Here is a 20353-nt window from a genome sequence, read left to right on the forward strand (position 1 = left end):
CTCTGTGTGTCTGTGATGCTGCCCGGGCCCTGAACCCTTCCCTGAGCCCTGGAGTCGGGGATAAATCCCCAAATATTCCATTTCCAACAGCGGCCACGCGTTCCCCGTGGAGCTGTTCCTCAGTGAGGCCGTGAGCAGCGCTCCGTGCTCATCCCAGGGAGCCAATTCCAGGGGAGATGGGGTGATGCGTCCTCCCTGCTGGAAAACTCCTGTGGCATTTTAACAAAGCCCAGGCTGTGTCAGACTTTCCCTTCCCAACCTGCTCCCTCCCTCCGGATCCCTCCAGCCACAGAGACTCCGTGTGCTGTGGCTTCCCTGCTGGAAAGGGAAACGGCTCCAGCCCTGCTGGGATTTGAGGGCTTTTCTGGCAGGAGAAATCCTCGCTGCAACAATGGGACCTTTGGCTCCAGCTCGGGGTAGAGTCCTCCAAGTGCTCCTTATCTCCCGGCCAAGCTCTGGGGTCAGGTGATGGAGCTCGTTAAGTTCTGCATTTGTTTAATTACCCCACTTTAGCAGCATTCCCTGCCTGCTTCCCCCCTTTTCCTTTTTCCACCTCTGCCAGGGATATTTTTGTCCCCCCACAAAGGGCAGATGGCTCTGTGGAAGGGCATCCATCGCTTTGGGCTTTTCTGCCCCAAAAACGAAACCCTGGGGCTGTCACTGCCCCGTGGCAGCGCAGGGAGGCTGAAAAAAACCAACAACAACAACAAAAAAATGAAACAAAACAGGGAGGAGCGAGATAAAAGCAACAAGCAGAGAGAGGAGGAGGAGGAGGAAGAAAAGTCTGAGCCTGGCTGCGGGCGTGGGTGGGTGCAGAGCCTGGCAGGGCCAGCGTGTCCCCATGGAAAGACCCAGCAAAGGCCACCCTGGAAACCCTTCCCGGGATATTTTGGGGCCGGCGGGGCTGGTGGCAGCGCTGGGTTCGTGTCTCCGGCTGCCCCACGGTGACTCAGAGCTCCTGAGCCCTGCGAGGAGGCAGCACAGGAATAGTTACACACCAGCGACGCGGAGGGAGTGGCTGCCGAAATATTTCAGGGCTGTGCTAAGCAACTAAAAATACACGTCAAACCCTCCTCCTCCTCCTCCTTTTTCCTTTTTAAATCTGTTTTCTTTCTCTCTTTCTTTCTGTTTTTTATTTTTTTTTCTTTTCTTTTCTTGCAGTTTGTTGTTTTTTTTTTTTTTTTTAATTCTTGTTTTTGATTGTCGGAGGCCCCTGGGGGTTCCTCGGGGACAGGGCAGGTTTGGGGACAGGCGGTGGTGGCAGCTGTGACTTCTTGTTTTCCCGGCTCGGTTCCTCTCTGCCTGCCCGTGGCAATGAGTAAGAGGCAGCTTCCACTGCGTGCCCAGAGCCTGCCGTGCCAGTCCTGGGGTGCAAACCCAGCTTGTTCCCTTTTCCAGGGGGAGCTTGGCATCCCTGGGAGCCCGCGGGCACCGCTCAGTGCCCGGAGCTGCTGACCACAGCTGGACCAGGCACCCCTGGTGTCCCGGAGCTGGTGGCACACAGGGAACGGTGCTGGTGGCACTGTTGGAGCCACGGTGGGGACAGCAGGAGCGTGAGGATGCTCTGGTGGCCATGGCCTTGCTCCAGGCTCATCCCAGGTCCTGCTCCGGGGTGAATCCAGCCTGGCTGGCAGGTGGCAGGACACCGAGGGCTCCGAGGGAACAGCAGCTGTGGCCACCCCGCCGTGGGGACGGCGGCCCTGCCACCAGCTCGGGCCCTGCCCGCGGCTCTGCAGGCGGAAGGGGTCACAGCTTCACGCCCCTCATTAAACGCTCATTAGGGAAATTAAGCCGCTGGCATCGCGTTCTCGCTCCGGGGACAGGGGACACGCGGGATGAGCAGCGGTGGTGGCAGAGGGGGCACACGGCAGGACGAGCCCCGGCTGCCGCTGCTCTGGCGGGGCTGTGCCGGTGGGGCCCGGCCGGTTCGCGGCTCCCGTCCCCGGCCACCGGGAGGGCCCGGGGCCGGCCGGTTCCCCGGTGGAACCGCGAAAGCAGCGCCGGCCAAAGCTCGCCCCGCTTTCCGTGGGGTACCCCGGTGCTCCCGGTGTGTCCCCAGCCTGGGCACCGCCAGCGGAGCTGGGGACAGGGGCAAGGGGAGGCTTTTACCTCCCTGTCCCTCGCCCGCCGGGTTTGGCCGGCATGGAAAGTCTGAACCTGCCGGGCCGGCCTGGCCGCGCCCCTAATGAGGGGTTTGGGAACGGGAACGGCGGCTTCACCTGCGAGCTGCTGGGAGCCGCCGGGACACCGGGCCTGGCACCGCCACCGGCTCGGGACAGCGGGGCCAGCGGGGCACACCGAGCCGTGTCCGCCCTGCTCTCTCCCTGCTGAGATTTAATAAACCGCGTTGATTCGGGCTTTAATTAACAGCAGCTGTTGGCCGGGGGGGGAGGGGAGATCGCAGTCGTTCTCTCAGTTGTGCCTCAGTTTCCCCAGCGCCAGCACCGCGGGTGCCGGCCCCGAGCGCTGCCCCACGTCTGTCCTGGGTGTCCCCCGTGTCCCCACACACCGTCCCCGCCGCCTGCGGGCAGCACGGACGCACCGGGGCGGGAGCTCCTGGCACCGGGAGAAGCGGGGGGCCCGCGGTGTCCCCCGAGTCCCCCCACGCCCGCGGCGCTGACGCCGCTGATTTATCGCTCTCGTTAGCGCAGCCCGGGGAGCATCTGGCCGCAATTAGCGCCGGCTCGGCGTCACCCGCCCCGGTGTCCCGGGGCCCCGCGTGTGCCCGGGCTCTCGGCGGCGCGGGGGCCGCATCCTGGGGGGGGGGGGGGGTTATCGGCGGCCACCGGCGCTGCCTCCCCCCGCGCCGGTGACGTCAAGCGCTGACGCCGATCCGCCCCCTCAGCCGCCCGCGGGCTTGGCCGGCCGTGACGTCCGCCACCGCCACCGCCACCGCCGTTAACTCCTTCCCCGGTGCCGCCCGCACCGGGCTCGTGGTGCCCCTGGCTGACCCACGGGGCAGGGATGGTGTAACCCCCCCGCTCCCCGGTGAACCGCGGCTGGCCGGAGGGAGCGGCTGTTCCCTGGGTAACCCCCGGTGCCACCGGGGCGCGGCGGTGACACGGGAGGTGCGGGGACATGCAGGAGCGGTACAGGGCACGCAAACCCTGCTGTGCCAGCGGCCTGTCCTGGGCTGACCCACACGGGCGGTGGCCTGGCTGTCCCCCGGCGTTCCCGTGAGGTCCCGTGGCGTGCCTGGCCCGGTGTGTTCATTTATTTATTTGTTGTACCCATTTTACAGCCAGGGTCCGGCTCGGTGCCAGTGTCCGGTGCTGGTGCCCAGTGCCCGGTACCAGTGCCTGAGCCAATGCCCAGTGCCCATGCCAGGGACAGTTCTGGTGCCGGTACCGGGAGCCCAGTGCCAGGTGGCCGGTTCCTGTGCCCTGTGCCCAGTCCCAGTTCCCACTAGCCAATTCCCATGCCCGATTCCCATTCCTATTCTCAGTGCCCCGTTCCCGTGCCCTCTTCCCGGTGCCCTGTGCCGTTCCCGTGCCCGGTTCCCAGTGCCCTGTCCCGTTCCCGGTGCCAGTTCTCGGTGCCCTGTCCCGTTCCCGTTCCCGGTTCCCGCCCCTCCCTTTGTGCCCATCAGCCCCGGCGGGGCGCGCGCCTCGGGGCCACGTGACCGCCCCTCCCCCGCGCTGACGTCATCCCAGGGCCCCGCGCGCTGTTGTCCCGTTTACCCGCCGGTCGCCGCGGCGACGGGGCCGGGGCGGGACCGGGCCGGGGCGGGGCGCCGCCTCCGCGGGGACGAGGCCGCGCCCCGTATGCAAACGAGGGCGCCCGAGGACGTCATCTGCAGCCAATGGGGACTCGACGCGGTGAGGTCACCGCGGCGGTGCCGCCTATTTAACGCGGCGCGGGGCGCGCGGCGGCGGCAGAGCCGTGTGCGCGCGCGCAGGAGCGGGGCCGCGGCCGGTGCGCACCGGGCGCCTCCCCCCCCCCCGCCCTCCCCGCCCCGCGCTCGCCCCGGTCCTCCCCCCGCCCCGGCGCCGTTTCCCCCGCAGCCGGGCGGGGGAGGAGGATGGAAACACCCTTCTACCATGATGATGTGTTGAGCGGCCTCGGCAGCGGCTTCGCTCCGTCCTCCGGCAGCAACGGGCTCCTCCTGCCTTTCCCCGGCGGCAGCATGATGAAGAAGGACGCGCTCGGGATGGCCTTACCGGAACAGGTGGCGGCGGCGCTGAAAGCCCCCGGCGCGGCCAGCGGCGAGGCGGCGGGGCTGCTGGGCTCGGCCGAGCTGGGGCTGCTCAAGCTGGCGTCCCCGGAGCTGGAGCGGCTCATCATCCAGTCCAACGGGCTGGTCACCACCACCCCGACCAGCGGCCAGTTCCTCTACCCCAAAGCGGCCGCCTCCGAGGAGCAGGAGTTCGCCGAGGGTTTCGTCAAGGCGCTGGAGGACTTGCACAAGCAGAACCAGCTGGGCGGCGGCGCGGCGGGGAGCGGCGGCGGCGCGGGCGGCGGCGGCGGGGGAGGAAGCGGCGGCGCGGGCGAGCTGCCCGCCGCCGGGATGGCCCCGGAGCCGCCGGTCTACGCCAACCTCAGCACCTACCCGGCCGTCAGCTACGCCGCCGACCCCGGCCCGTTCGCGGCGCCGCCGCCGCGGCTGCCTCCGCCGCCGCCCCCGCCGCCGCTAAAGGACGAGCCGCAGATCGTGCCGGAGGTGCCGAGCTTCGGGGAGAGCCCCCCGCTGTCCCCCATCGACATGGACACGCAGGAGCGCATCAAGGCGGAACGGAAGCGGCTGAGGAACCGCATCGCCGCCTCCAAGTGCCGCAAGAGGAAGCTGGAGCGGATCTCCCGGCTGGAGGAGAAGGTGAAGAGCCTTAAGAGCCAGAACACGGAGCTCGCCTCCACCGCCAGCCTGCTCCGCGAGCAGGTCGCCCAGCTCAAGCAGAAGGTGCTCAGCCACGTCAACAGCGGCTGCCAGCTCCTGCCCCAGCACCAGCACCAGGTGCCGGCGTACTGACCCCGGGCGGGCCCCAGCCCGGGCACGGACCGAGGGGTCCCGGGCAAGGACCCGGGGGAGCGCCCGCCCTGCCCCGGCCATGGACCGAGGGGAACGGGGGAAGCGCTCATCTCGCCCCGGGAACGGACCGAGGGGTCCCGGGAACGGACTGAGGGGAGCGGGGGAAGCGCCCGCTCTGACCCGGGCACGGACCGAGGGGACCCGGGCACGGACCGAGGGGAGCGGGGGAAGCGCCCGCCTTGCCCCGGGCAGGGACTGAGGGGTCCCAGGGGGAGGAAGAAGAGCGATGATCGCCCCCCGCCCGTCTCCCCGGACACGGACCGAGGGGCCTGAGGGGAGGACCGGGACCGGCTCCGGACGGCGGGCACCGAGCACGCCCCGCTCCCCGCGGAGGGAGCGGCCGGGGGGGTTCCCCGCCGCGCACGGACTGAGAGGGGCCCGGGCCGCCCTCCCCGGGCCCCTCCGCGCCCCACACATTCCAGTGAGGTCCCAGTAAAACCCCGCGACACGGAGAATTGGCCTCTGGCTGTTTGCTGCGCCCGGGAAGGGACGGGAAGGGGCGGCGCGGGCAGGAAGTGGCGCGGCCGGTGCCATCTTGGGCTGGGGGGAACGGCCACCGGGGAGGACCGGGGAGTTCTGGGGGGCGATGGGGACTGGGGCGTGAGACCCCTCCAGGGCCGGCCAAGAGGCTCTGGAATCACTGGAGAGGGTGGAGGGCGAGGGGGTCCGTGGGACTGTGGTTATTAGGGAGGGGGGCGTTGTGGGGAGGGGGTGGCGAAAGGTTGGGGTGTTGCGGGGGGTGTGGGGTTATTTGGGCTCTCTTGGGGGGAGTATGGGTGTATTTGGGCTCCCCTGGGGCTGAGGGGTTCCCATGTGTGAGGAGGTGGGCGAGGGGACCCCAGTGCTGCTCCTGGCTGTGGCTCTGCCCTGCCAGACCCTCTCCATGTTGGGGGGTTCACCACCACCCCCCTGTCCCGGTGCCCGGGGGTCACCCCCATGCACCCAGCAAGGCCGGGCCTCCCCTGCTCCTCCCAGGCTTCGGCGAGCCCCGCGCTTCCCGGCACCGCACAGGCTCCTCCTTGGCGTTCCCCACCTGCGGGGCCCCGTCCCGGGGAGAGCCGCACCGGGGCACCGGCCCCGAGTCCCGGGGACACTGCCGGCGGCAGCTCCAGCCCGTTCCAGCGGCGGGATCGCCCCGCTGCCGAGAGCGTGGGGTGCCTGGGTACCCTGCGCTGGGGGGCTCCCCGGGGACCCCACGTTCAGCCCCGGGCCGTGCCGTGGGTGGCTCCCCGGGGATCGCTCAGCCCCGGGCCGTGCCGTGGGAGGCTCCCCGGGACGCGGTGCCAGCCGGCTGCGGTTTCCCGGAGGAAGCGCCGTCCCCGCCGCGCGGAAGCGGCGCCGTCCCGGCGCGGTCGAGCTGCGCCCCGGATGTGCCGCTCGCTCCGGAGCGAAGACGGACGGGGCAGCACCTGTCGGCCCCGTGGCCTCAGTGCCCTGTGTCACCAGATCCCCGCATCCTCATGTCCCCAAATCCCGTTGTCCCTGCATCGTGATGGTCCCTTTGTCCCCACATTCCCGCAGCCCAATGTTCCTGCATCCCGATGCCGCCACTTTCCCAGATCCCTTTGTCCCCAAGTCGCCACATCCCGGTGTCCCCACATGCCCCGATCCCTTTGTGCCCGCTTCCCGGTGTCCGCACGTGTCCGCGGAGATCGCGGCAGGGCTGGCTCCCGGTACCGGGGCCGTTTCCCGGTCCTGCCGTGGGAGGTGGGCAGGGGGGGAGAGCTTGGGGGGGTTCTCCCGGTTCCCGCGGGGTCCCGGCGCTGCGGTGCCGCCCGGTACCGACAGGGGGCGCCCCCGCCTCCCCCGGGGCGGGTAAAGGCGCCGGCACCGGCACCGGCACCGGGCGGGATGGCCCGGGGCGCGCTCCGCCTGCTCTGCTGCGCCGCTGCCCTGCTCGCTGCCGCAGGTACCGGGCACCGGGAGGGTCCGCGGGGTCCCGGGGGCACGTGGGAGAGGCGGCACCGGGGGGCTGGGTGCTTCCCGGTACCGGCGGTGGGTGCGTCTGGGGCCTCCCCCCGCCCGGTTCAGGAATGGGGAGAAGCGTCCGGGCGCTCCGGGGCACCGGGGACATTCGGGGAGGTCACCGCGTGTAGCGGTCTCCACTGGGGCCCTGGGGGGGTTCCGTGTCCCCTCTGGGGCTGGGGTCACCGGGGGGCCGCACCGCCTCCCCGGGAGTGCCGGGCTGGACCGGAGCTCCCTGCCCCTCCCGGCGCACGGGCTGCCAAACCGGCTGCTCCTGGCACGGGTACCTGGCACCGCATCAGCGCTCCCGGGGCACAGGGCTCCCCGGGATCCCGGGCCACCGTGGGCCCCCCCGTTTCCAGCCTGGGCCCCCCGCACCCTCCCTGCACCCGAGGGGCCTCGCTCACCCATCGTGGCACGCAGGGGCTCCGTGCCATCCTGGCAGAGGGGCCGGATGGGTGACAGCCCATCCCAGTGGGGCTGGCAGCCGTGGGGACCCCCAGGCACGCTGTGCCCCTGGTGCCGGCTCTGCCACGGGGCATTTCTGCCCGGTGTCCCCCTGGGGCCAGTCTGGACTTGCTCCTCCTGCTGTGCAAACAGGATTTGGGCAGATAAGGGGCACTGCCAGCACTGCCCGGAAAACCTGCTCTGTCTCACGTGGCCACGGGAGAGTCCCTGCCACACCTGGCCCTGGGGGCGCCCGGTGGGTGCCACAAGGGCTGGGTCAGCACGAGTGCCCGTGGCCTGGCACTGCCCTGGCACTGCCCTGGCACTGCCCTGGCACTGCCCGCTGCTGCCACGCTGCTCTGCCTGTCCCCAGCAGTGCTGTGCCCGTGCCACCACAGCTCGGGAAGCTCTTTCTGATTCTGGATTTCTGGGGTTTGATGCTGGCTAAATCCCAGGTTTCTGTGTGACCAAAACCACCTGGGCAATGATCCCTGTGAGGCCGGGAGGTGGGACAGGGGCTGCTGCCCTGCCAGGCTCCTGCCATGTGCCTGCTCAGCAGCTCTGTCCTCCGAGGTCTGGAGCCAGGACGTGGCACTTATTGTGTCCCCACAGTGTCTCAGAGCAGCTCAAGGACAGCCGTGTCACCATCTCTGTCCCCTACAGCCACCAGCCAGGGCTCTCAGAGTGTGAGTCCATCTGGCCCTGATTTGGGAGCAGTCCGTGCAGCTCGATCCAACCGAACCACAGCACCAGCCCCACCCAGCACCTCGGGATCAAAAACATCTCCATCATCTCCATCCAACCAAACCCCAGCACCAACCCCACCCAGCACCTCGGGATCAACAGCATCTTCAGCATCTCCATCCAACCAAACCCCAGCACCAACCCCACCCAGCACCTCGGGGTCAAAAACATCTCCATCATCTTCATCCAACCAAACCCCAGCACCAACCCCTCCCAGCACCTCGGGGTCAAAAACATCTCCATCATCTTCATCCAGCACCACCACACCAACACCTCCATCATCTTCACCCAACACCACCACATCAACAACTCCATCTACTACCTTGGGACCAACACCTCCATCATCTTCACCCAACACCACCACACCAACTCCAAACAATATCTCAAAATCAACACCTGCGTCATCTCCATCCAACACCACCACATCAACAACTCCATCCAACACCTCGAGATCAACACCTCCATCATCTGCATCCAGCACCACCACACCAACAACTCCATCATCTTCACCCAACACCACCACATCAACAACTCCAAGCATTATTTTGGGGTCAACACCTCCATCATCTTCACCCAACACCACCACACCAACTCCAAACAATATCTCAAAATCAACACCTGTGTCATCTCCATCCAACACCACCACATCAACAACTCCACGCAATATTTCGGGGTCAACACCTCCATCATCTTCATCCAACACCACCACAGCACCATCTTCAGCCAGGACATCCTCATCCAATGCCACCCCGGCGCCGACTCCATCCCGCACAAGTGTGTCCAGACCCACAGAGCATCCATCCAACCCAGCTCCCTCCTCACCCAGCCCCTCTGGGCCTGCCTCTCCCCCCACAGTCACCGTGAGCCCGGGTCCCAACAGCACCAGGGCTGTCACCACCAGCTCCAGAAGGACAGCAGCCACTGGGAGCTCTGGTGAGAGCCAGCCTGGGGGGCACCGGGCAGCTGGGGGGCCTGGGAATGGCCATGGGCCCCCCTGGATCCCCCACTTGGGGCTGCACTCACAGGGGTGCAGGTCCCACGGTGAGCCCAGAGCCCCCCTGGCTGCTCCCCTCTCCTTGGGGGGGGTTGTTGAGGGCTCCCCTTTTGTCCCCCAGTGCCAGGGGGGTCAGGAGGTGACACAGGAGCTGGGTGCCAGCTCTGTGATGGGTGGGGTGGTGGCAGGCGGGGTGCCAGGGGGAATAACGGGTGTCAGGGGAAATAACGGGGTGCCAAGGGAAATCCCGGGGTGCCAAGGGGAATAACGGGGTGCCAAGGGGAATAACGGGGTGCCCATCTCGCCCCACAGAGCCGCGCCCCGCCGAGCTGAGCCCTGGCGTGGTCGCTGTCATCTCCCTGGCCGTGTGCCTGCTGCTGGCGGCGGTGGCCGCGCTGCTGGTGCGGCGGTGCCGGCGCGGGACGCCCCCGTTCCAGCCCCTGGATGAGGTGCCCATGGTGCGTGGGGGGCCCAGGGGGATTTGGGGAGGGGGCAGCGGCTCCGGGCAGCCGGCGCTCACCCCGCTCTCTTTCTCTTCTTCCCCAGAGCAAAGTGACCGAGGGGTCTCCTGCGCCCACCCCCAGCTGACTCCCCCCCGCCGCAGCCCCCGGTGCTCAATAAAGAAGCCGCTCCCTGCCTCTGCTTTCCTGTCTGCCATGTGCTCTGCAGCCTGCCCGGGGAAAGCCCCCGCTCCCGGGGGATGCCCGGGCCGCTTTCGGGGTGTTCCCGGTGCGGCGGGGCCGGTGCCGGGGGCGCGGGGTGTTCCCGGTGCGGCGGGGCCGGTGCCGGGGGCGCGGGGTGTTCCCGGTGCGGCCGGGCCGGTGCCGGGGGCGCGGGGCCCGCGCAGCCCCCCCGGCGAGGTGCGATGGGAGGGAGCGAGCGGCCAGGCACGCACGTCGCCTTCCTTCTGCTCCGCTGCACTCGGCCGGGGCCGCGCTCGCCGCGAGGACCGGGCACCGGTACGGGGCTGCGGGCGGGGCCGGGGGGCTGCGGCCGCCGGGGACCCCCGTGCTGGGCATCGGCGGCGCCGGGGATGGGGATGAGGCCGCTGCCGGTGCTGGCGAATCCCGGGGGGTCGGTGCTGGGGGCTCTGCGGGTGCGCCCCGGTGCTCGGGGGCGGTGGGTGGCAGGTGGCCGGGGTGGGTCATGAACGCGGCATCCGTGGGTTCACGACTTGGCGAGTGCTGCGGGCTGGGGCCACCCCCCCGTGGCCTCAAATCCTTGTCGCTGTCCCCATGCAGCCCACGGGAGCACCGGGAGTGGGGCGGGGGGGCTCCCGAAAGCCGAGGTCGGGGCTGAGCCCGGCCGAGCCCCGCTGGCCATAAATCACGGCGGGGAGGAGCCCGCGCGTCCCGGCCCCGGGGTGGCCCCGGGGTGTCCCCAGCCGCGGGAGGGGGGTCCCCGCCGCTGAGCCCCTCCCGGCCGCGGCTCCCGGAGCTCCCCCCGCAGGGACGGCGATGAGACGGAGCCGGACAGCGCTGCCCTTCCTCGGCGCGGAGGTGAGACCGGCACCGGGGGCCACCGGCGGGGCGAGGGCTGTCCCGGGGGGCGAGGGGTGTCCCCGGTATGAGCGTCCCAGCGCCGGGCCCCCGGCCAGCAATAACCGGGCTGGCGGCGCTGAGCGGGAGTTAATTATCCCCTTAATGGGCGGTTAATTATTATTCACCTCTGCGTAATTGCGCGCCGGCTCCGGGGGTTTTTCCGGCGGGGTCCCGGGGGAAGTCAGGGGGGTCCTCTCCGGTGGCGGCGGGAGCGGGAGGAGGAGGATGAGGAGGGGGGGAGTCCCGGTGGCTCCGTGCGCTGCGGGCGGGGCCGCTCCCGGTGCCCCGGCTGCGCCTTTCCCGGTGCCCCCCCGGCCCAGGTACCACCGGTACCCCCGCCTGCAGCGCCGCACCGTGTCCGGCAGGGGGCGCCGGCGCGCTACCGGCGCTCGGTACCGGCGGGGGGGGCGCGGGGGGCGCTGCCCGGGCGGGACCCTCGGACCGGGATCAGCAGGGACCCCCCCGGCCCCGGGGCCGCTCCCCCGCCTCTCACCGCTGCTCCGTTTCCCGGCAGCGCTGCCGCGATCCCGCCGAGGCCGCCCCGTCGGGCCCGGGCCCGGGAGCGGCGGTGGGCGCCGTGCGCCGGCGTTTCTCCGGGACCCCGTTGCTGCCGCCGCTCGGCTGCCGGTTGGCGGAGGCGGCCCGCGCCCCCGAGCCCGAGGCTGCCCGGGTGGTTTTCACCATCGAGGAGAGCGGCCCCAGCAGCGGCGATGAGTCCGAGCCCCCCCGGTAAGGGCGGCACGGGGAGCGGGGAGGTGATGCCCCGGTGGCACCGGGAACGGGTCACCGGGCAGGGCACGGCTGGCGGGGGATGCTCCCGGCTTCAGCACCGGCGGCCGGACAGCGGCACCGGGGCAGAGCACCCGGTGGGCTGGGGACAAACTCCTCTGTCACCGACCCCGCTGTGCCAGCCCCGGGGGGCGCATTGTGATCACCGTCTGTCCCTGTCACCCCCAGCACTCCTGTCCCCCACTGTCCCTGTGGCCCCCATCCCCCTTTTCCCCACCAGCCATCCCTGTCCTCACCCTCCTCACCCCCTCGCTGTCCCCAGCCCGTGTCCCAGCCAGAGCCACCACAGGGCTGGCCTGGCCCTGCCCGAGGTGACCTCGGTCCCTCCCGCAGTGGCTCGGGCCCAGCAGTGCTGCTGCAGGGCTATTTTTGGGCCATTCCCCCTGTCCCGTGCCTCTCCCAGCCCGGCTTGTGGGGACAGCAACGAGCTGGCACGGCCGAGGGACATGGCTCTGGTGTCACTTGTCCTCCAGCCCTGCACAGACACGTGGTGACAGCGACACTCCGATAGGGACTGGCTGTCCTGGGGACGGGGACTCGCTGTCCTGGGGCCAGCCCAGCCCTCGCTGCCAGCCAGCACGGGGGGCTCTTCCCTCTGTCCCACGTCCCCTGATGTCCCTGTCCCACGTCCCTCTGCCCTGATGTCCCCACAGACAAGCCAAGGTGACCCCTCCAGGACCCCCCTCCGGTGGGTTTTGGGGTCCCCCCCTGGGCAGGGGGGCTCTGGTGCTGTCCCCTCCTGGCTCCCTGCCAGCTGCTGGACACTTTTGTGGCCATCAGGAACAGCCGGTAGCCACATCTGCTGCATCAGGCTGGGCAGTGCCAGAGCCCACGGCCACCTCTCTGTGGGTCCCCACAGTGTCACTGCCACCAGCTGGACCTCACCCTGCTGGGGAGTGGCTCCAGGAGGGGACAGCACCAGGGAGGGGCTGGGGCACGGTGTGGGGTGGCTTTGGCTCTCACAGGTCCCTTGGTGGCACCGTGGCATGTCCACACCACGTGTCTGGGATGCTCCATGCTCAATTGTGTCCCTCAGTGTCACCAAATCACAGCCACACCGTGTGTTGGGGATGCTCCAGACTCAGTTGTGTCCCTCAGTGTCACCGTGGCACAGCCACACCGTGTGTTGGGGATGCTCCAGACTCAGTTGTGTCCCTCAGTGTCACCGAATCACAGCCACACCGTGTGCCGGGGATACTCCATGCTCAGCCGTGTCCCTCAGTGTCACCGTGGCCCGCCTGCTCCGGCTCCCCGGGGGCTTCGCGGGCCGTTGTTCCCTGTCCCCAGGCAGAGCACCCCTGCCCTTTCGGGAGCAGCTGCCGCCTCGGGGACAGCAGGGTGGCCGGTGGCACCGGGCCAGCGAGGGGCCACGTGCCCGGCCCGCCAGGCACACCGGGGGGGGACCGGCTCCCTGCGCGGGCTGCCGGAGCCAGACAGTTGTTTAATTTCCCAGGCGCAGGGCGGGAGGGGGATGGAAACTTTCCCGGGGCTGCCGGGGCCGGGACGGCCGCGCGCTTCCTGCTCCGCACCGGGGGCGCCGGGGCCTCGCCGCCCGCCCGGGGGTCCCTGACCGGGCCATGCTGCCCAGCGCGCCCCGCTCGCCGGGGGCTTCTCCGGCCACGTCCCCCCGCGCTTCCCCCCGCAATTCTCCCGTGCTCTTCAGGAAGCTCCTGATGAACCAGAGCATCCGCCTGCAGCGGCGCTTCACCGTGGCGCATCCCCTCTGGTAAGGGGGGGACGCAGGCGGGTCCCCGCGGGGGGGTGGCACCGGCCCGTGCTGCCGCCGTGGGGGCACGGCTGCCCCCGGAGCTGTGGCGCGGCCTCGGGGCTGTGCGGACGAGGAGGGGACGGCGGGGTCCCCTCAGGGTCAGGGGGAGCCGCCGGACGAGGGGGCTGAGCACGGGCACGCTCGTGGCAGGGACCCCGGTGGGGACCGAGGGGGAGTTTGCCCTTCAAATCCAGGCACCGACGCAGCCACCGCGGCTCCTCCGTGCCCTCCCCGCCTCGGAGCTCTGTGGGTCGGTTTTGGGGCGCCGGCCCCACCTGCGGGGCGCCGTGGGGCTCGGCACATCCCTCCTCGGCAGCGACAGCAGCTATTTATAGCGGCCCCGGCCCCCGCGGCACGGACACCGCTCCGAGGTCATTAACGCCGAAACGAGGGGGGTTAATCGGGCACCGACCCCGTGGCGGGGGCTCGTGTCCCCCGGGGCTGTCCCCTGCGGTGGCAGCGGGGTCAGCGGTGGTGGCACGGGGCCGGGAACAGGCGCGGGCATCGCCCCGCGGGGCCGTCGGAGGGACAATGCGGCTTTGTGCGGCCGGTACCATCGGGGATGGGAAGCCGAGGCAGGAAAACAAGGGGCTGCGGGGTGGCATGACGCGGTGCCGGCTGGCACCGCCACTGCCGCTGCCGGGGACGGCCGCGCCACAGGCACCGGGGCTGGCGGAGCGGGACGATGCTGCCGGGCAGCCGCTGCCCGTCCCGGAGGCACTCCTGCATCGGGTAGGTGCCGGGATGCGGCGGGGACGCGGTGGCCACAGTGGCATCCGCGCTTTCCCGCTGCTCGGGGGTGGCTTGTCGCCGTCCCCGCGGGAGGGGACAGGCGCTGGATGGCCCTCGCTGTGTCCCTGCTGCCTGCAGCCTTTCCCATGACCCCGGGGCCCGCAGCGCGGCAGGGTGGGTGAGGCGGCCGCGGCCGGCCTGGGGACACCGCAGGGTCGCCATCGCTGTCCCCTGTCCCCCCTGGATGCGCTGGCTGCCAGGTGACTCCGGCTGGGGTGCCCCTGGGCTGCCGCCAGCGTGTCCCCAGGGGCCAGGGCTTGGCTTCTGCGTCGGTTTCTGTCCTTCGATGTCCCCTGGCTCTGTGCCGTGGCTGGGATATTGTCCCCAACATGGGACGGGGCTGACGGAGGCTTTGGAGGAGTCGGGACCGTGGTGACAGGTAGGGGGAGGGACAGGCAGGAGCCAGCCCTTCCTGGGGGTCCCTGGAGCTGGGAGCTTCGGGGCGGTGGGTGCTGTCCCAGCTGGGTGACATGGGACAGCCTGGCCAGTGTCCCAGGTCCCAGCAGGGAGCTGAGAGGGCCCCTGTGCACCGAGCTGTGCCCGTTCTCAGCGCGTGGAGGAGCCAGCAGGGCCGGACTGGGCACCGCTGTCACCACAGGGTCACCAAGCTGGACACAGTGAGATGGTGGCACAGAGAGCCCCGCAAACCCGGCAGCATCGCCTGGGCTGAGGTCCCCGTGCCAGCCCTGTCCCCTCTCCCCTCGCAGCTTTGACCTGGAGAATGGCCCCCCCGGCCGGGGCGCCCTGGACCCCCAGGCCAGCCCGGGCGCGGGGCTGGTCCTGCAGGGCTCCTTCTCGCACGGCCAGCGCCGCGAGTCCTTCCTGTACCGCTCCGACAGCGACTACGACCTGTCCCCAAAAGCCATGTCCCGCAACTCCTCCATCGCCAGCGACCTGTGAGTGTCCCCCGGCCACATCCCCCGGGACTCCCCTCCCTCCCCTCCCTCCCCTCCGCGGGGCTCACGCTCCCTGTGCTCCCGCAGGCATGGAGAAGACATGATCGTCACACCCTTTGCCCAGGTAGGTGCCCGGGGGACACGGGAGGGGACAGGGCCTGCAGCCCGCAGCGGGGCGGGTGTCCCGGGGGGGTCCGCAGCCCGACCCCAGCCCCCTGTCGCCCCCCAGGTCCTGGCCAGCCTCCGCACCGTCCGCAGCAACCTGAGCCACCTGCAGGACCGCGCTGGCATCAAGTGAGCGGCCGGGGGGTGGGAGGGCGAGGATGTCACCCGAGCGGGGACCCCAGCCCGCGGCGAGGGGTGGCACCGCCCTGGGGGTCACAGCTACTGAGCCCCCCGTGTCTGACAGGCGAGGATCGAGCAGCAGCCTGCCCTCGGGGAGCAAGGCCAGCCTCTCCGGTGAGTACCGGGCAAACGGTGGTGGGGAGATTTTGGGACGAGCTGGCTGTCCCCGTGTCCCCAGGCTGTGTCCCGCCGTGCCCTGGGGGTGCAGCCGCCTCCCCCAAGCCGAGGCAGAGCTGCGGCTTTGCCCTTTGGGATCCATGTCTGGTTTTCGGCAGCTCCTCCCGCCCTTCGCGGCGGTGGAAAAGCTCCCGTTGACGTCAAACCTTCCATTAATAAAAGGCCGGCGGTGAGCGGGGCCCCGCGGGAGCGCGGCTGCCCCCGGGGCTGGCTGTCACCCCACGGGACAGCGTGGCACGCCGCGTGCCGGGGCCGCCGGGCCGCGGGGACAGCGCGCCGGGGCCGGGCCCCGCTGCCCAGGCATGCCCGACCCCCCGTGCCCCCCGTGCCCCGCTCGGGGGGTGCTGCGGCCCCCCAGGCCGGCCGGCCCCCGGCTTTGCTGTGGCACCAGCCCCCCCGTGCCGGGTGGCCGTGCTGCTGGCGGGTCCCTTGCCAAGCTGGCGGGTGCCCCCAGCAGAAGATGCCCACCAGAAGCTGTCGAGGGAGACCCTGGAGGAGCTGGATTGGTGCTTGGACCAGCTGGAGACGCTGCAGACCAGGCACTCGGTCAGCGAGATGGCCTCCAACAAGGTAAGGGACCTTTTCACGGCCACCCTGGTGGGCATGGGCACCCCAGAGCCCCCCGGGATGTCCTGCCAGCCCCCCACATTGCTGACCCTGCCACCCACCCGCAGTTCAAGCGGATGCTGAACCGGGAGCTGTCGCACCTGTCGGAGACCAGCCGCTCTGGGAACCAGGTGTCCGAGTACATCTCCAGCACCTTCCTGGGTGAGAACCCCCACCCCAGGGTCACCTCCTGCTGGCAGCAGGGTGGGCTTTGTGTAGGGGATGATGCCCACTTGCTTCTTGTGGAGGAATGGGATGGGGGGACCAGGGGGGTTTTTCCCAGGTGTCCCAGTGGGATTTGTCCCACAGATGTCACAGCATTTGTCCTGGCTGGGAGTGCTGGCTCATACTGGTGTGTACTGGTGCACTGGGGGTGTTGGGGCCACCACCCCCTGTGTGCCTGGAGGAGTCCCCTGGTAGATGTGTGGCTGGTGGATGGGGATGAAGTAAAGTGCTGCATCCCCCAAATTGTCACAGTGTGACCCGTGCCTGTCCTCGGCGTGACCCGGGGAGATGCTGGCAGTGACATTTGGCCCCCCCGTGTCACCCCAGACAAGCAGCACGAGGTGGAGATCCCCTCGTCACTGGCCAAGGACAAGGAGAAGGAGCGGAGGAAGCGGCCCATGTCCCAGATCAGCGGCGTCAGGAAGCTCAAGCACAGCTCCAGCCTGGCGGCCGCCGGCATCCCCCGCTTCGGGGTGCGCACGGAGCACGAGGCGCTGCTGGCCAAGGTGGGCCCTGGCAGGGGTGACCCCCCCGACCGAGGGGTCCCCAGCAGCAGCCCCCCATGGATCTCTGTCCCTCTGCTGCCCAGGAGCTGGAGGACACCAACAAGTGGGGGCTGGACGTGTTCAAGGTGGCCGAGTACTCGGGGAACCGCCCGCTGACCGTCATCATGTACAGCATCTTCCAGGTGATGGGAAGTGTCCCTGTCCCTGTCCCCGTGGGGTGTCCCTGTCCCCGTGCCCGCACAGGGACGAGCCACCTCTGCCTCCCTGCAGGAGCGGGACCTGATGAAGACCTTCCGCATCCCCGTCAACACCTTCATCACCTACATGCTGACGCTGGAGGATCACTACCACGCCGACGTAGCCTACCACAACAGCCTGCACGCCGCCGACGTGGCGCAGTCCACGCACGTCCTGCTCTCCACACCTGCACTGGAGGTGATTCCTGGTCACCTGAGGCCATCCAGGTGTGCCTGGCCAGGCTGTCACGTGTCAGCAATGCCCGTTCCCACCGTTCCTAGGCTGTCTTCACGGACCTGGAGATCATGGCTGCCATCTTCGCAAGTGCCATCCATGACGTTGACCACCCCGGAGTCTCCAACCAGTTCCTCATCAACACCAGTGAGCTGGGGCTCAGGGATGGACCTGGGGGACATTGGGGGACCCCAGGGTCACCCCGGGGTGACCAGTGCTGTCTCACAGACTCAGAGCTGGCCCTGATGTACAACGACGCCTCGGTGCTGGAGAATCACCACCTGGCCGTGGGCTTCAAGCTCCTGCAGGAGGAGAACTGCGACATCTTCCAGAACCTGAGCAGGAAGCAGAGGCAGACGCTCCGTAAAATGGTCATCGACATGGTAGGGGGGGCTGCACCTGCCCAGGGTGAGGGGCTGGGCTGGGGGATCAGGCTGGGACCCCTTCCCACCTCTCCCTGCCCAGGTGCTGGCCACAGACATGTCCAAGCACATGAACCTGCTGGCGGATCTGAAGACCATGGTGGAGACCAAGAAGGTGACCAGCCTGGGGGTGCTGCTGCTGGACAACTACTCTGACCGGATCCAGGTGGGGACACACCTGGGCAATCCTCCCCAACGCTGCCGGCGTCCATCCCAGCTCTGGCCTGCCAGGATGTCCCGTTTGGTGCCACCTGTCCATCCCAAAGCCAACTGGGGGGCCAAGTGAGTTCCGGGTGGCCCTGGGGGACAAACGACACGCTGTCCCATGCCCACAGGTCCTGCAGAACATGGTGCACTGCGCCGACCTCAGCAACCCCACAAAGCCTCTGGAGCTGTACCGGCAGTGGACCGACCGCATCATGGTGGAGTTCTTCCACCAGGGGGACCGGGAGCGGGAGAAGGGCATGGAGATCAGCCCCATGTGCGACAAGCACACCGCCTCCGTGGAGAAATCCCAGGTGAGACACACCTGGGGACATGGGGACACACCTGGGGACACACCTGGGGACATGGGGGGTACAGGGAGATCAGCCCCATGTGCGACAAGCACACCGCCTCCGTGGAGAAATCCCAGGTGAGACACACCTGGGGACACCTGGGGGCATGGGGACACCTGGGACATGGGGACACACCTGGGGACAGCCCCATGTGTGACAAACACAGCGCCTCAGTGGAGAAATCCCAGGTGAGACACACCTGGGGACACACCTGGGACAGCCCCACGTGTGACAAGCACGGCGCCTCCGTGGACAAGTCCCAGGTGGGGTGGCAGCCCGGGGACAGGGCCGGCTGTCAGGGCCGGGCAGGGGGCTCAGCTCTGCCTCCCCCCAGGTGGGGTTCATCGACTTCATCGCCCACCCGCTGTGGGAGACCTGGGCCGACCTGGTGCACCCGGACGCGCAGGAGCTGCTGGACACGCTGGAGGACAACCGGGAGTGGTACCAGAGCATGATCCCGCGCAGCCCCTCGCCTCCGCCCCAGGCACCCTCCGCGTCCCCCGCCGCCACCGACAAGTTCCAGTTCGAGCTGACGCTGGAGGAGGAGGAGGAGGAGGAGGAGGAGGGTGAGTCGGACACGGAGCTGGAGGGGGCCGAGAGCCCCCTGGACGAGGACAACAGCGGCTCCAAGACGCCGGGCACGGATGACTCGGAGTCTGCCGACACCAAGCGCCTCTCCCCCGGCCCCGGGGAGCACGACTCGCCCGTGCCCCGCCCCAGGGACGTGGACAACCGGCAGGCACTGGAGGGGACGCTGCCGAAGGACGGGGGCAGCGGGTGCTCCGTGCCAGGGCCCGAGGGCAGCCAGGGGCTGTGCCTGGACACAGAGGGAAATGTCACATTCCTGTCCCTGGGCACGTAGCGGCACCGCCCCGGGGGACGTGGGACTGGGCACTGCCCTGAGCAGTGCTGGGGACACTGGGGAGCTGGCACTGGGGAGCACTGGCACTGCAGGGACTCGGAGGCACCCGGGATGTGTCGCTGTTTGGGAGCTGGGCAGGTCCTGACAGGTGCGAGGATGCTGCCGGCCTTCTCCTGGGAAAGGTCCCTGTCCCCATCAGACAGGGCGTGGGGACAGCCCAGCCTCTGCTCCGGGCCCAGCCCAGCCCTGGGGACATCACACCCTACAGGGCTGCAGGAAGGAGCATTCTGGAACCTTCCCAGGTGTCCCCTGGCAGGACGGCAGCCCCGTGGTGGCACGAGGTGGGCAGAGGGTGCTGGTGACACCCCCAGCACGAGGCACCCCCAGGCATGGCACGGGCACGGCTCAGTGGTTTATTTATTTGGGGGGATAAGTTCACTTTTTAAAGCCTTTTGTAGCTCACTTTTTACTACGAGCCTCCCCGAGGCTCACACACATTTTTGGGGCGGAAAGATGCATTTTTTTGGGGGGAGCAAAGCTCCATTTCTGCTCTGTCATCACTCCAGATGCCATTTGTATTTCACATTTCGGACCCTGGCGGGTGCTGTCACCACCACCCCCCCACCCCCCATCTCCGTTATCCTGCCTGGGGCAGGGTCCTTTGGGATTCTTCCTTCACCTTCCAGAGATTAAACCCGGTTTGTTCCACCCTTAACCTGAGCCTTGCAAGCGCCTCTTTGTGTCACGGGAGCCGCAGGCAACGTCCCCAGGGACTGCTGTGGTTGGTGGCCCTGGGCACCGGGCAGGGCCTGGCTGTGTGCTGGAACAAAAGCCAGCTCCTCCCTGGAAACGCCGATCCATCACTGCCAAACACGACCTGCTAAGGTAAATATTTAATCGCCGGCTTGGCGCGGCGCGGAGCCCGCTCCCGGCCCTTCCGCATTGCTCCCCACGGTGATTTATCTCCACAAACACGGCCCCACCCGTGGCACTGCCCCGGCACGTGGGGCCCTCGCCCCCTGCCTGCCCTGGCAGCGGCAGAGCTGATGGATTTTCCCCAGCCCCGCCGTTCTCCAGGCTTTGGCCGGGAGTGCCGGGTCCTGCGGGGGTGGTGGCAGCTCGGTGCCATCCCTGGTGGGTGCTGGATGTCCCCCTGGCTCTGCAGATAGGGACAGGCTGAGGCTCTGTGCTCTCAAATTCCTCAAATCCAGATCCAGCAC

The 20353-nt window shown here is 69.0% G+C and overlaps 4 protein-coding genes across 7 annotated transcripts; all 4 read left to right on the forward strand.

Moving 5' to 3' along the window:
* Positions 1–3866: 3866 nt before the first annotated feature.
* Positions 3867–5481, forward strand: JUND (JunD proto-oncogene, AP-1 transcription factor subunit). Its single transcript, XM_071451806.1, has one exon. The coding sequence runs from the start codon at positions 4022–4024 to the stop codon at positions 4964–4966; it is 945 nt and encodes a 314-aa protein (XP_071307907.1). The 5' UTR covers positions 3867–4021; the 3' UTR covers positions 4967–5481.
* A 712-nt stretch (positions 5482–6193) lies between these two features.
* LOC139602174 (uncharacterized) lies at positions 6194–9804 on the forward strand. 2 transcript variants are annotated; one of them, XM_071451767.1, is made up of 4 exons: positions 6194–6935; positions 8102–9115; positions 9489–9634; positions 9723–9804. In XM_071451767.1, the coding sequence occupies exons 1-4, from the start codon at positions 6395–6397 to the stop codon at positions 9762–9764; spliced, it is 1743 nt and encodes a 580-aa protein (XP_071307868.1). In that variant the 5' UTR covers positions 6194–6394; the 3' UTR covers positions 9765–9804. The 2 variants fall into 2 exon arrangements, with proteins under 2 accessions (XP_071307868.1, XP_071307869.1); XM_071451768.1 differs by lacking the exon at positions 8102–9115.
* Positions 9805–10550: 746 nt separating this feature from the next.
* LOC139602269 (3',5'-cyclic-AMP phosphodiesterase 4C-like) lies at positions 10551–11676 on the forward strand. The gene is made up of 2 exons (XM_071451971.1): positions 10551–10675; positions 11232–11676. The coding sequence occupies exons 1-2, from the start codon at positions 10634–10636 to the stop codon at positions 11448–11450; spliced, it is 261 nt and encodes an 86-aa protein (XP_071308072.1). The 5' UTR covers positions 10551–10633; the 3' UTR covers positions 11451–11676.
* Positions 11677–12961: 1285 nt separating this feature from the next.
* On the forward strand, positions 12962–19848 carry PDE4C (phosphodiesterase 4C). Of its 3 annotated transcripts, none has more exons than XM_071451794.1 (15): positions 12962–13232; positions 14774–14962; positions 15050–15086; positions 15192–15235; positions 15647–15678; positions 15876–16054; positions 16159–16252; positions 16643–16821; positions 16905–17003; positions 17092–17256; positions 17340–17439; positions 17521–17675; positions 17758–17880; positions 18050–18232; positions 18606–19848. In XM_071451794.1, the coding sequence occupies exons 1-15, from the start codon at positions 13084–13086 to the stop codon at positions 19131–19133; spliced, it is 2256 nt and encodes a 751-aa protein (XP_071307895.1). In that variant the 5' UTR covers positions 12962–13083; the 3' UTR covers positions 19134–19848. The 3 variants fall into 3 exon arrangements, with proteins under 3 accessions (XP_071307895.1, XP_071307893.1, XP_071307894.1); XM_071451792.1 differs by lacking the exon at positions 15647–15678 and adding an exon at positions 15372–15421 and having other exon boundaries at positions 12963–13232; positions 15192–15256; positions 15942–16054; XM_071451793.1 differs by lacking the exons at positions 12962–13232; positions 15647–15678 and adding exons at positions 13280–14006; positions 15372–15421 and having other exon boundaries at positions 15192–15256; positions 15942–16054.
* The last annotated feature ends 505 nt before the right edge of the window (positions 19849–20353 follow it).

The sequence above is a fragment of the Agelaius tricolor genome, unplaced genomic scaffold (assembly GCF_023055355.1).
Source record: "Agelaius tricolor isolate 1412-34295 unplaced genomic scaffold, bAgeTri1.0.p SCAF_33, whole genome shotgun sequence".
NCBI classification, from domain to species: domain Eukaryota; kingdom Metazoa; phylum Chordata; class Aves; order Passeriformes; family Icteridae; genus Agelaius; species Agelaius tricolor.

Coding starts and splice junctions, on each gene's coding strand:
- JUND (XM_071451806.1), top strand. CDS start 4,022: ATGGAAACACCCTTCTACCATGATGATGTGTTGAGCGGCCTCGGCAGC.
- PDE4C (XM_071451794.1), top strand. CDS start 13,084: ATGCTGCCCAGCGCGCCCCGCTCGCCGGGGGCTTCTCCGGCCACGTCC. Junction 15,087..15,191: donor TCGTCACACCCTTTGCCCAG/GTAGGTGCCCGG, acceptor GTCGCCCCCCAG/GTCCTGGCCAGCCTCCGCAC. Junction 15,236..15,646: donor CGCAGCAACCTGAGCCACCT/GCAGGACCGCGC, acceptor CATTAATAAAAG/GCCGGCGGTGAGCGGGGCCC.
- LOC139602174 (XM_071451767.1), top strand. CDS start 6,395: ATGTGCCGCTCGCTCCGGAGCGAAGACGGACGGGGCAGCACCTGTCGG. Junction 6,936..8,101: donor TGCCCTGCTCGCTGCCGCAG/GTACCGGGCACC, acceptor TGTCCCCTACAG/CCACCAGCCAGGGCTCTCAG. Junction 9,635..9,722: donor CCCTGGATGAGGTGCCCATG/GTGCGTGGGGGG, acceptor CTTCTTCCCCAG/AGCAAAGTGACCGAGGGGTC.
- LOC139602269 (XM_071451971.1), top strand. CDS start 10,634: ATGAGACGGAGCCGGACAGCGCTGCCCTTCCTCGGCGCGGAG. Junction 10,676..11,231: donor TGCCCTTCCTCGGCGCGGAG/GTGAGACCGGCA, acceptor GTTTCCCGGCAG/CGCTGCCGCGATCCCGCCGA.